Raw genomic sequence first — 13,256 nt, forward strand, 5'->3', positions numbered from 1 at the left:
CAGCCCGCCAGGCTCCTCTGTCCATGGGGTTTCCCAGGCAAGAGTACTGGAGTGGGTTGCCGTTTCCGTCTCCAAGGTCACCCAGCCTGTAAGCAGTGCTGCTGGGATGTGAATCCCGGCCTGCAGACTCGGAGGCCTTGCTTCTTACCGTGCTGCCTTGCTGCGGTGACCGGTCTTGTCTCTAGAGGAGATTTGAGGGTGGTGGTCTCTTGGATGGAGGAAGGGGCGGAGAGAAAGGGAGCCCTGGGAGCGGGCTGCAGGGAGGTCTGTTGGGAGCAGGTTGAGCACCTGACCACGCAGGCCTGAAGCCGCGAGAAGCGGGAGCGCCTGTTGGTGACAGGCAGCACGTGCGCCCCGGCACGCCCGCAGCTGCCCTTGTCTGGCTTTGTCACGGTGCCTGAAGCCTTCTGCTGGCCGTTCTGGGTGTGGGCTTGTGACGGAGACGTTTGTGGCACGGCTGCACCCTGCATGGCTGCCCCCTGCCCTCTTAGTGTCCTGTCCCGAGAGTGCAGGCAGGCGGCGTGCTGAGAGCCCCTTGAGTAGGCCTTAGAAGTTCCCGCACGGCTGTGCCTGAGTGTGGGACTGTTGGCATCGGACATAGGACTGCTCCTTGGGCTCGTGGCCTGGGGTGTGGATGATGCAAGTGCTGCGGAGGAGAGGGAGAGAGCCCCCTTAAGGGGAGCAGGTACCCCCTCGCTGGAAAGCCCCACTCCGCCGAGGAGAGAGCCTCAGCCGCAGTCCCTTTTCCTTGACACCAGACGGCCTGCTGGGCATGTTCCTGAAGCGCCTGTCCTCCCAGCTCATCCTGCTGCAGGCCTGGACCTCCCACCTCTGGAAAGTGTTTTACGATGCGCGGAAGCCCCGGAGCCAGATCAAGAATGAGATCAACATTGACACTCTGGCCAGGGATGAATTCAACCTCCAGAAGATGATGGTGATGGTGACGGCCTCAGGCAAGGTGAGCCCTTCAGAGGCCCCGGAGGGGGACAGGAAGCCCGGGGCGGGAGCTGGAGCCGGTTCTGGTTTTCAGGGGCAGAAGTAGTTCTGGGTCAGCCTTTCTGGTAGTGAGCCCGGTGTTTATCTTGCAGCTTTTTGGCATCGAGAGCAGCTCTGGCACCATCCTGTGGAAACAGTATCTCCCCAACGTCAAGCCAGACTCCTCCTTTAAGCTGATGGTCCAGAGGACGACTGCCCACTTCCCCCACCCGCCCCAGTGCACCCTCCTGCTGAAGGACAAGGTGAGCCTCCACCGCGCCTCTGAGCCCGTGTGGGTGCGGTTTTGTGTTTTGTAACTTTAGTTGGGCCTTTGGGATTCTCTGAGAGTTACAGATAGGGAGTCAGGGCTTAGAGCTCTGTTTTCTTGCAGTTTTTTGCCTGAGAGCCCCTCTTCCCCCACCAGGGGCGGTGGTGGCCAAGGAGGAAGTGACTGTAGAGGAGGTGGGATGTCACCAGGTCGCTAGTAAGCCAGCCCTGTTTCTCCCAGACACAGGTGGGTGTCGGTACCTAGAGGGCAGCTTGCTCTTCTCCCAGGGATGGAGGGCAGGACACCAGCTGTTCATGCCTCTGCCTCCCAGGGAGCAGATGGCTTTTGGCAGATATATTCTGCCATCATTGGAAAGGGGGCCTGGTAGACATTTCGTTTGTTCCTCAGCGTGACCCATTCTTAGATTTGGAGCTAGAGGCAGTTAAACTTTGACCCTTTTGACACAGCAGCGGTCAGATGCTTTCACCTTCAGCCAAAGCTTTGTTCTCCACCAGGCGGGGAAAGACGAGGGGATCCGCCGCGGCTGAGCTCAGGTCCCCAATTCCTTAGGTTTTGTGGTCTTTTCCTGTTGGTGGAGGCTGACCGTTGCTTGCCCATTTCAGGAGACGGGAATGAGTTCGCTCTATGTCTTCAACCCCATTTTTGGGAAGTGGAGCCAGGTGGCCCCCCCCGTGCTGAAGCGCCCCGTCCTGCAGTCTCTGCTCCTGCCTATCATGGATCAGGACTATGCCAAGGTGCTGTTGCTGATAGACGATGAGTACAAGGTACGCGTCTGCAGAGGCTGCAGGACCCCCTCGTGCCGCCGTCGCTGGGTGGGGGCAGGGCGCTCACGCAGCAGCTCGGGGCCCAGGTGGGCAGTCTCCGCAGCCAGGCCTCGGAGGGCTTCTCCGAGCAGCCTGGTGGCTCTCTGCACTTGTGAAAACTGGGTCTCTTACGAGAATTCAGTTTAAGCCCTGAGTGAATGTAGCGGACTTTAACTCTTTAAGATTTGTTGTTTCATTCTTAAGGCCCTCTTTGACGGGAAACAGTGAAGAGTCTGGAGAAATCCATGCTTAGGGATTCCTTCTCCTTCAACTCTCTTTTTTTAAAACAAAAACAAAAACATTTATTATTTTATTTGGCTGAGTCTTAGTTTTGGCTTGCAGGATTTTCGATCTTGGTTTCAGCACGCAGGATCTTCAGTTGCGGCATGTGGGATCTAGTTCCTTGATCAGGGATCAGTCCAGGGCCCCCTGTACTGGGAACGTGGAGTCTTAGCCACTGGACCACCAAGTCCCCCCCGTAACTCTTCTCTGGGGTTTTCCAGGTCACACCTTTCCCAGCCACTCGGAATGTCTTGCGGCAGCTCCATGAGCTCGCCCCTTCCATCTTCTTCTACTTGGTGGACGCGGATCAGGGGCGGCTGTGTGGATATCGACTCCGGAAGGTGGGCAAGGGCGTCCTGGCAGGACCCGTGGTGGGAGGGGTGTGGGTAGCAGGTGTGGATCACGCTGGCCCTGGTGTTGTAAATGCAGGTCGGCGTCAGCCTGGTGTCTGAGGCCATCATGCTCGCGTTTGTGAAGCAGGCCCGGTCGCTGCTGCCGTGGACAGAGCTGGGCGCGACAGACGGGGCCCCGGCCTCTGTGGAGCTTGCACTCCACGTCCCTCTCCTGTGGCAGGAGGAGTGTTTCTGCCATCCTGAGGGTGGGAGGCGGGAAGGGTGATTGAACAGTAGCGCTTTCTGTACGAAGGTGGTGTTATTGATCCACTCTTAATCGAATGTGAGTTTTGAATTTTATCGCTAGAATTAGGATCGATTTGCTCCTATCCTGACATACTTGAGTCCAGCCCTTGGAAATACTGATTCACGCTGACTCTGAAGTCCTGCTCTGAGCTTCACAGGGGCTGGCCTTGGCCCCGAGAGCAGGGCTGTGTCGAGGGCTGATCTGAGACATGTCCTCCTCAGTGGGTCCTGCCGCCCCGTCTGTAAGCCTTTCGGAGGGGCTCAGGCCTCGGGCCCGGCTGCTCGTGCAGGAAGCCTGGCTGTGCCCCTGTGCACTTGTATCCTCGGGCAGATGGCTTCCGTCTGGTCTTCTGTTTCTTGTTTGTAAGACAAAACGGTGATAATAGTATGTCAGAGCGTTTTCATGATGAGCTGGAGAGTCAACATGTGTAAGTCACGTAAAGCAGGGCCTGGCACACAGTCCATGACATATGGTTTCACCTGCTGTTGTTTAAAAAATGCAGTGCTCTTTCCTGACATTTCGTAACAGTTAACCTTTAGCATCATGGGCTTCCCTGGTGGCTCAGACGGTAAAGCGTCTGCCTGCAATGCGGGAGACCCGGGTTCAATTCCTGGGTCGGGAAAATCCCCTGGAGAAGGAAATGGCAATCCACTCCAGTACTCTTGCCTGGCAAATCCCATGGACAGAGGAGCCTGGTGGGCTGTAGTCCGTGGGGTCGCTAAGAGTCGGACACGACTGAGCGACTTCACTTTTACTTTTCACTTTCATGCATTAGAGAAGGCAGTGGCAACCCACTCCAGTGTTCTTGCCTGGAGAATCCCAGGGACGGGGGAGCCTGGTGGGCTGCTGTCTCTGGGGTCGCACAGAGTTGGACACGGCTGAGGCGACTCAGCAGCAGCAGCAACCAGCTTACTAGTTCACTGTTGGCTCAGTGTACAGGGGCTTCAGATGTTACTAATAAGTGGTAAATTTTCTTTGAATTAGTCTTACTCAGATAAACAGTGGGATACGACTAACTATTCTGCTTCTTTTACACTGGCTCTAGTATCTTTCCTTTTTTTTGACAGAAAGTAGGATTTATTGGTGGATGTGAGTGAGGAGGGGTGGCTCTGAGGTTCCCATTGTTGCAGGGCTCGCCCCGTGTCCGTCCAGAGGGCCACAGAGTAGGGTTGTGTTTGACCCCACAGCCAGGCTGTAGGAGCTGCTTTTCAGCTGCCAGGTCTTCAGGTTCATGTGCATTGCACTTAGTAAAGCTGCACTTCCTGGAGCCGCAGACCTGCTGGCAGCCAGGGAACTTGAGCCCGGCTCTGCGTTGGGCCTCAGCCACATGCCCCTTGTTCTGCATGTTGGTGTAGGTGGACTCCACGACTTGGCTGACCGCTGTGCCCTGGAGATTTCCAAAGCACCGTGCCGTGCTGTCTGGAGCCTGGACTGGGGACAGTATGGGGTCAGACACATATCCCCTGGAGAGGACTGTCTCAGGTCCCCTCAGGCAGTCCAGAGCAACAGGTGCCCCCAACTGCCCAGGAGGCTGCTGTTTGCAGCCATTGCCCACCAGGCCTTACTGGTTTTCTTACTTGAACCAGGAGTTCCAAAACCTCTTCCCAGACTAGATCGCTATTGCTGCTTCTCTGGGACCTCTGGTCCCCGTCCCTGCACAGAGGTGCCTGCTGAGCTGCAGGACAGGTCTCACCACACCTGTTGCGGGCCTGAGGGTACCTTCCTGATGACCAGTGCTGGCTCCTTCTCTTCGGCCCCACCCCAGGACCTCACCACTGAGCTGAGCTGGGAGCTGACCATCCCCCCGGAGGTGCAGCGCATCGTCCAGGTGAAGGGCAAGCGCAGCAGCGAGCACGTCCACTCACAGGGCCGTGTGATGGGGGACCGCAGCGTGCTCTACAAGGTATGGCGGCCGCCTGCTGCCGCACAGAGGGGCCGGGCTGGCGTCCGGCTCTGCGACCAGCGGAGAGGGGAGCCTTCTGTCAGTTTTTTAATCCCTTTGAGCCTTACTTTATTGTCTGTGAAATGGGCCTGTGAAATATGCCCTCCTCCTGGGGTTGTGGTGATCACACAAGACAGCACCCAGTGGCAGGCACATGGCCACTACCCAGCAGCTGTCACCTGTTAGGATTAGTGGTAGTGCTGATAGACCTTTCTTGGGGTTAAACCTTAGTCGATCCATCAGAAACTCCATCTGTGATCCAACATCCTCCTGAGTGGGAGATGGAGAGGTGACTCGTCAGCTGCAGAACCATCCTGTAAAGGCACGTAATCCTTAAGGTGATGAACATGAGTTACAGCCTCTGGCAGAGCAGAGACGGAGTTGGAGGAGGAAGCAAGGCCTAGAGGGGAGCAGGTTTTGGCAGGCGTAGAACAGGAGCTTGGCCTGGGGCATGTCGAGTTTGCCATGAGACATCTGAGCAGTGATACTGACGTGGCAGTCTATTAGTTGGGTCTGGAGTTCAGGGAGGGGCCTGGCTTGGACATGTAAACTTGAGCGATGCCAGCCGCTGTAGATGTTCTGGAAGTCATCAGATTGGCTGAGATCACCAGGAGAACGGGGGCAGCTAGAAACACCCAGAGACTGGGGAAAGGAGGACGGACCTGCAGAGGGTCCTGAGAAGGAGCAGCCGCTGAGGCAGAGGGCCACTGGGGCCTGGGCGTCCTGGACGCCAGGGGGAGAAGGCGTCTTAGGAAGGGAGTGATCACTCATGTTACCTGGTCTAGTCGGTCGAGTTAGTCGAGGACTGAGACATCTCTGTTGCTGTGGTAGTCGCAGGGCCCTGGTGGAGAGATGTCAAGTTGCTGGACCAGTGTCCTTCCATCAGGAAGTAGGCCAGCTTGGGTTGTGTCTTGAGTGACTGCTTGCTTGTGACTTGAGCGAGTTGCTTAACTACTTTAAGACGTTTCATCTGTGAAGTGTAGATAGTAACTTCTATTTGCAAAGATACGGGATTCAGTGAGCCAAGCCCAGCCCCCAGTGGACACTGAAAAAGCACAGTGATGATGACCCCTGAATAGGAAGTTCTTCCACCCAGAAAAGCCGCTTTCTCTGCCAGCCGGAGGGCTCTGTGCCCACCTCCCTGCCCCGGGCTCATGGTGGGGTGCCTTCCTCTCCTTCTTCCCAGAGCCTGAACCCCAACCTGCTGGCCGTGGTGACGGAGAGCACGGACGCTCACCATGAGCGCGCCTTCATCGGCATCTTCCTCGTGGACGGCGTCACGGGGCGCATCATCCACTCGTCCGTGCAGAGGAAGGCCAAGGGCCCCGTCCACATCGTGCACGCAGAGAACTGGGTTGCGGTAGGTGGGCGGGCGGCCTGGGCGGCGCGGCCTCCGGGGCTCGGCCGGCCTCCTGCAGCTCTAGTCCTCTCCCGACCTCTTGTTCTGGAAACTGGTTGCTGCTTGGTGTTTTCACAGAGTTCAGAACCCCTGGCTGGCAGCAGAGGGGGTCGGGTAGGGGGCTGGGATGCCTGGATTTGATCGAGTTCTTTCATTTTCTGATTGTATAACCTCAAACTAGTTACTTAAGCTCCCTGTGTCATATCAGCGGGTAGCAGCAGTCACCTCCTCTCTCCAAGTTTAGAAGAACGCCGGGCATGTGGAAAGCACTCAGATGTTAGCTGTTAGTCTTGTGACTTGTAAGATTCTTGCGAATTCATTTTTCTGGGGGTGCACCTGGATAGTCCAGATGCTGCTACCCTGAATATTACTGAATTCAGTGAAAGGGAAAGCCACTCAGTCCTGTCCGGCTCTTTGCAACCCCATGGACAGTCCATGGGATTCTCCAGGCCAGAATACTGGAATGGGTAGCCTTTCACTTCTCTAGGGGATCTTCCCAACCTCAGCATTGAACCCAGGTCTCCCGCATTGCAGGAGGATTCTTTACCAGCTGAGCCATAAGGGAAGCCCAGCTCAGTAGCAGGAAGAAAGCTGGGATGCTGGTGGCTTTTTCCTTCTCGGACGTGCCTCTGTACGTTGATTCCCCTTCCCAGCCGAGCCAGCAGTCTGGCCCTGAGCAGCGCCCCCTCCTCTCTCCGCAGTACCAGTACTGGAACACCAAGGCCCGGCGCAACGAGTTCACGGCGCTGGAGCTCTACGAGGGCACGGAGCAGTACAACGCCACGGCCTTCAGCTCCCTGGACCGCCCGCAGCTGCCCCAAGTCCTGCAGCAGTCCTACATCTTCCCCTCTGCCATCAGTGCCATGGAGGCCACCATCACAGAGCGGGGCATCACCAGCCGCCACCTGCTTGGTGAGTGAGCCTTGCCCATGGCAGCCTTGTCGGGGGCGGAGCCGGTGAGTGAGCCGGGCCCTCCAGCCTCGCTGGGGGCAGAGCCGGGCTCAGCGAGGAGGGCTTTGTTTCAGCAGAGGACGCTCCCCAGTCCAGTCGGCTTTGCAGTCTGTGAGAGAGCTGACAGCCCACCCTAGCCCTTGTTTCTGATGGACCATTTTCATGACGCCTCTGCTTTGTTTGCCCCTCGCTCAGAACGTTGCGCCCTGATGCCGTCCCTCAACGGGTAACCTGTGCAGATGGGCTGCAGGGACTGGCGAGGTGCAGGGTCTCGTCTTTGTGTAGTTCAGATTCAGGACTCAGTGACTGCATAACAGGCTGCTCCATCCAGTTGTTTTTACCAAAGACGTTTGGGGCTCTGAGCTTTGACAGACACTCTGCATCACTGTTTTATCCTTAGAAGTGAGGAAGACAGCCCTCTTAGCTGTTTCCCCCATTTAATTCCCACTGTTCCTAAAACAGGCGATCTTGTGGGACCTCATGTTGGCAGGCCCTTCGTGTCCCCTCCTCCCGTTCCCCCCCATCCCCTATGCTCCCGCCCCATCCCGCACCAGCCTCCCTGAATCCTGTCCCCTCCCCCATGTTCCCCTCAACCCCATCCCCACCCGCCCTCCCCCGCCCCATCCCGCACCAGCCTCCCTGAATCCTGTCCCCTCCCCCATGTTCCCCTCGACCCCATCCCCACCTGCCCTCCCCCGCCCCATCCCGCACCAGCCTCCCTGAATCCTGTCCCCTCCCCCATGTTCCCCTCGACCCCATCCCCACCCGCCCTCCCCTCCCCATCCTGCACCAGCCTCCCTGCTTCCCCAGCGCGCATGCTGGTGTTTTGCGGCTGCGAGGAGCCCTGCTGAGCTGGGCAGGTGCTCCTGGAGAACAGGATGGGAGATACAGAGATCCAAGGGCCTGCCATTCTTTTCTTTTTTGTCATTCCCTAGTTCTTGATTCTAGAACTTTATTTTCTGATGTCTCAGGATGATATGTGAAAAAACTAGTGTCTTCAAAAGTGAGAACCTTCCTACAGACCCATGTGTATTAAGACTGTTGTTTTTGGTCATTGAAGGGCACCTCAGTGACTGTATGTTTGGCTCTAAACTCTGTTTTGATTTCTGTGATAGGGCATTTTTGTAAGTAGCCCTAGTCTGGGATCAGGCCCGCGTGAACACTCACCTCTGTCGACTTGTCTTTGCGCAGTTGGGCTGCCTTCTGGAGCGATCCTTTCCCTCCCTAAGGCCTTGCTGGATCCTCGCCGCCCCGAGATCCCAACGGAGCAGAGCAGGTAGGCCTTTGTGGGGCGCACTGAAGGCTGTGGCGCTAAAGAGCTCTGCCCGTGGCACATGCTGGGCCCTCTGCTGTGCTGTGGGTGCGGCTGTGAACAAGCCTGCCCTCACGGAGCCTGCATTCTAGTAGGGGAGGCGAGACGGACAATAAGTAAGATAAGCAAGGGAAATAATGCTAGGTTAGATGCTTGTAAACGTTAAGGATAAAAAACTCTTACAAAAAGGGGCAGGGGGCTAGGAAGGGGTGGTACATGGGGCGAGGTTTGAGAGGGTGGCCTGGGAAAGCCCCCCTGAAAAGGCGAATATTTGAGTAAGGACTTGAAGGAGGTGAGAAGCTGGCCTTGTGGATGTCCGAGGGCGAACCTTCCAGGCGGAGGAAACCGCCGTCGCAGATGCCCTGCGGTCGTGTCTGGCGAGTTACAGGAAGGGCTGGAGGCCACAGCGGCTGGAGCAGCCAGTGGTGGGCACACTGGGGAACGAGGGGAGCGAGGTGCCCGGACCCAGGCCGCATGGGCAGACGGTAGCTCGTTACCGCGCGTGTCCATTTTTAAATTTCTGGCCGTCACCTCTGCGTGTTTTCTTATCTCTGTCCCAGAGTCTCTTCCCTCGGGTGTGAGGAACTGTGGGCAGGATGAGGAGGCAGTGGGTACGTCCTCTCACGTAGGCGGGGGAGGAGGATGGTTCGGAGAGAGGGAGGCTACAGAGAGGGAGGCTGAGCACCGAGGCGCTCTGGAGTGGAGAGCCGCGATTGGCCTAGTGGCTCGGTGTCCTGGTTTTAAAGTGGTCCTTGCTTCCTCTAGTGTGAAATCACCGGTTGTCTGGGATTTTTTAGACTCAGAAGAAGGTAGGAATCCAGGTCTTACTCTCTACAGCGTCCTCTCTTGCAGCCCTTCCAAACACTTAGCTGCTTGGTGTTTAGCTCCCTGATGCACATAGGCCTCAGAGGAAGATCGGAGGCTGATCCGTGGCCTGGAAACCGCCCAGGCCTCGGGGCAGCCAGGGGATCCCCTTACAGCAGCTTTGAATGCAATCCTGGCTGATGTTTTTGCAGAGAGGAGAATCTGATCCCGTATTCTCCAGACGTACAGATCCACGCAGAGCGGTTCATCAATTATAACCAGACAGTTTCTCGAATGCGAGGCATCTACACAGCTCCGTCGGGCCTGGAGTCCACTTGTCTGGTGAGGAGAGCCCCCAGCCCGCCCTGTGCCCCCTCGACCGTCCACAGCCGCCCTGCATGACACCCGTTCTTTGCTCCCCTCTTGGGAGGATGGCCGAGGAGCCTGTCTCCTTTCTGACCAGAGTCTGCGGCTGTGGCGGGCCACTGGCGCCTCTCTCACGGGGCTCTCGCCCCTCTGCCCCCCAGGTCGTGGCCTACGGCCTGGACATTTACCAGCTCTCGCCCCCCCTGCCCCCAGGTCGTGGCCTACGGCCTGGACATTTACCAGCTCTCGCCCCCCTGCCCCTAGGTCGTGGCCTACGGCCTGGACATTTACCAGACCCGCGTCTACCCGTCCAAGCAGTTCGACGTCCTGAAGGACGACTATGACTACGTGCTCATCAGCAGCGTCCTCTTTGGCCTGGTCTTCGCCACCATGATCACGAAGAGGCTGGCGCAGGTCAAACTCCTGAACCGTGCCTGGCGGTAAAGGCCTGAGACCCCCTGCCGGAGAGCAGAGAGCCGAGGGGAGCGAGGGTCGGGCGCCAAGCTCCAGCGGCAGTGTGCTGGGTTGGGGGGGACACGCGTCAGGCACTCGTCTCAGTTAAGCGCCGTGGGGAGGAGGATGGACTCTCGTGGAGACTGCTCTGGGGATACGTCTGCAGAGGAGTCACCAGAGGCGGACGCAGGCTGGACTCTATTCCCTGAGACCACAGAGCCTCCTGACGGACTTTCCCCTGGAGTCCCAAGGCTGTCGTCATCCCCTTCTGTGCCCGTCCACAAACGTCGCTGTTTTATAAGACCTCCAGCAGACTTCTCTCTTTCGGGAGGCCTGCTTAAATTGATGTCGGTTTGCCTGCTGTCTCCCAGGTGTATCTGGAAAGCCTTCTCCTTGCTTCCAAAGTCAGAGGGAACACTTGCGATAACTCTACCCTATAGATGCGTTTGCTGTCTTACACTGGGGAGAAAGAAGAGCCACCCTTAGCTGAGGTTTGAGAACCGATCCAGCCTCTCGTGGCTTCTTTCCAAAGTGACTGTGGGTCGCGGAATCTGCATTTGTGTCACAGTTTCTCTAAGTAAGCCTCTCGTTTCATCCTCCCATTCGTGAGTGGGCCAGCCGGCCTCAGGTTCAGTTTATCGAAAACCACGTGCGCAGTAGTGTTTCCATTTGTTAGTCATCGTCCAGGCTTCTCTCCTAACGTGTCAGAGCTGAGGCCTTATCAGTACTACTGAATTGTCTGCGCCTTGAAGGGATTTCAAGGGCGGAAGGCAGATCTGCCTGTTTCACAGTCTCTCTCAACCTCTCCTTTCACCTTCAGGCTGACCTGGTCATAACCCAGTTGGAAACAGTTGTCCTTGTTTAAGAATCCTCATTGTTTATGTTTGGTTATGTGTTAATGTGTGGGTTACTATACTTCTTTTAAAATCACATTTTAAGTCTTAGCTCTAAATGAGGGAAGTGAAGGGTAGGGTGGGACACGGCGTCTTGTGGGTGTAGCCTTGTTTTCTGGCTGGGCTGCTGTTTCTGCTACAAACTGAAGATGACCTGAAAATTTTCCCTGTGGGTGGATTTGGGGAATGATGGAGTTTCTCTACTGTGAAGAATGGAATGTACAGAGAGCCCTGTCGGGAGAGAGGTATGTTTAAGTGTCTGAATAAAGTGAGTGACGAATGACAATGTTGAAGTCCTTTTTGGTGGCTTTGGAACGTCACATTGAGGCCGCTGCTGCCTCAGAGGGGCCAGAGAGCTGTGCCGGCATGCAGCAAGCATAGTGTTTTAATTGGGAAACAGGCCAGTTTAATCATGTAAACGTTGTGTTATATAAAAAACAAAATGTTTTGTTTCTGTGGTCACATGCTGGTGGGAGAGAAGGAAGAGAAAGAATAATTCTACTTTATTTTTATTATTTTAGCATTTATTTACCTGGCTGCCTTGGGTCTTGGTTGCAACACACAGGATGCTTGTTGGACTCTGGGAGACCTCTCCTTGTGGCACACGGATTCTTGATTGTGGCCTGGGGGCTCAGTGGTTGTGGCTCACAGGTTTTGTTGCCCCCTGGTGTATGGGACCTTAGCTCCCTAGCCAGGTATTGAACCTGTGTCCCCTGCGTTGCAAGCTGACTCTTAACCACTGGGTCACTGGGGAAGTCCTGGGAAGTTTGATTTTAATGAATGAATGAACATCTGAGTATCTTCAGGAAAAAAACAGGCATCTATTCATCCTGCCTGGCGGCTTATTTTGTTTAAAGTGACTTGGGAGGTGGGGATAAGTACCAGTTTAAGAAAAGATACCTGCCCTCGTTTTGAGGGCGCCTGGGTGGGATTCTGCCTGGCCTGTGTAAATGTGTACACGCTGCGTCCTTAGCTGTTGCCCTGACGCCCGCTCTGCTTACTCACACAGTAGCCCAATCAACCTGCTCGATTCTAGTTTTCACGTGTGTGCCAGAGTCTGCAAGAAGAAGCTGATGGAAGGGAAGTTATCTGCCTTTCCGTAAAATTCCTTATATTTCGGCCTTAACCATAACTATGTTACTGAAAAGCATTTAAAGTAGCTGATGCTAATGGCACGGTCAAATCTCAGTCTCCTTAGATTTCAGCCTTTCTCAGTCTTAGGGCAGCACTTGCTTCTGACCAGCTACACTGAGCCTCTGCCTATGGCTTTTGAAACTGCTTCCTCTGAATCCTCTGGTGTGTCTCCTTCCGTCTTTCTCCCTTCCTTTCCTTCTCTGTTCCTCTCTGTCTTCCGTGCTGCCGGCAGTGCAAGTCCTGGCGCTGGCCCGCCGGGGATCTCCTGCCTGGCCTGTTTCCTTGTCTTCCTCTTTTTCTGCGTGTATCCCAAGAGCCATCTGTTTTCCCCACCTTCACTGTTCAGCACTCAGTTGTGTCCAACTCTTTGGGATCCCATGGACTGCAGCACGTCCAGCTTCCCTGTCCTTCACCGTCTCCTGGAGGTAAAGCAAAATAAAATAAAAATAAAAATTTAAAATAAATGAGGGCAGGAAAGGGTAGGGGTGGGACACGGGCGTCTTGTGGATGTGGCCTTGTTAACTGGCTGGATTGTCTTCTCTGCTGCAAACTAAAGATGGCCTAAAAATTTTCCCTGTCGGTGGATGTGGGGACTGATGGAGTTTTTCTTTACTGTGAAGAATGAGATGTACAGAGAGCCCTGTTGGGAGAGAGGTGTTGGCAATGTTTGAGTTAAGGAAGTGAGTTCCTCAGTAGTTTTATTAGTGTGGCCAGCATACAGGATGCTTTGGTGTAAAATTTTGCTGCTGAAGAGTATTCAGTGATTCTCAGTCTCTCTTGGGAATCATGTAGAATGGTCTGTGGGTTTTGCTCTAATTTCTCCTTCGTCTTTGACTGGTGGGAGTCAGTGATTGGGAAACATGAATTGTAGTTAGAACATTCAGGATCAGTAAGAGCTTTTAAAAATTTTGGTAGTTTTCTTTGGCAGAGGGGTTTAAGACATCATACATTATGCCCCACTGACCCTCTTAAAATTGTACAGCCTTTTAATTTAATAGCACTTTAAGAGTGGTG

General features: G+C 55.2%; 1 protein-coding gene across 2 annotated transcripts in view; it reads left to right on the forward strand.

Annotated features, from left to right (window-relative positions):
- The window catches only part of EMC1 (ER membrane protein complex subunit 1), a 24,626-nt gene extending 13,232 nt beyond the window's left edge, over positions 1–11,394 (forward strand). For both annotated transcript variants that reach the window (XM_069579249.1, XM_069579248.1), the window contains exons 14-23: positions 759–958; positions 1,089–1,238; positions 1,867–2,028; positions 2,571–2,690; positions 4,754–4,891; positions 6,117–6,290; positions 7,031–7,241; positions 8,472–8,556; positions 9,609–9,738; positions 10,027–11,394. In XM_069579249.1, the coding sequence (XP_069435350.1) occupies positions 759–958; positions 1,089–1,238; positions 1,867–2,028; positions 2,571–2,690; positions 4,754–4,891; positions 6,117–6,290; positions 7,031–7,241; positions 8,472–8,556; positions 9,609–9,738; positions 10,027–10,206 (1,550 nt within the window). In that variant the 3' untranslated portion in view covers positions 10,207–11,394. The remainder of the gene's footprint in view (positions 1–758; positions 959–1,088; positions 1,239–1,866; positions 2,029–2,570; positions 2,691–4,753; positions 4,892–6,116; positions 6,291–7,030; positions 7,242–8,471; positions 8,557–9,608; positions 9,739–10,026) is intronic.
- Positions 11,395–13,256: the final 1,862 nt, after the last annotated feature.

Source organism: Ovis canadensis, chromosome 2, assembly GCF_042477335.2.
Source record: "Ovis canadensis isolate MfBH-ARS-UI-01 breed Bighorn chromosome 2, ARS-UI_OviCan_v2, whole genome shotgun sequence".
Classification (NCBI taxonomy): Eukaryota; Metazoa; Chordata; class Mammalia; order Artiodactyla; family Bovidae; genus Ovis; species Ovis canadensis.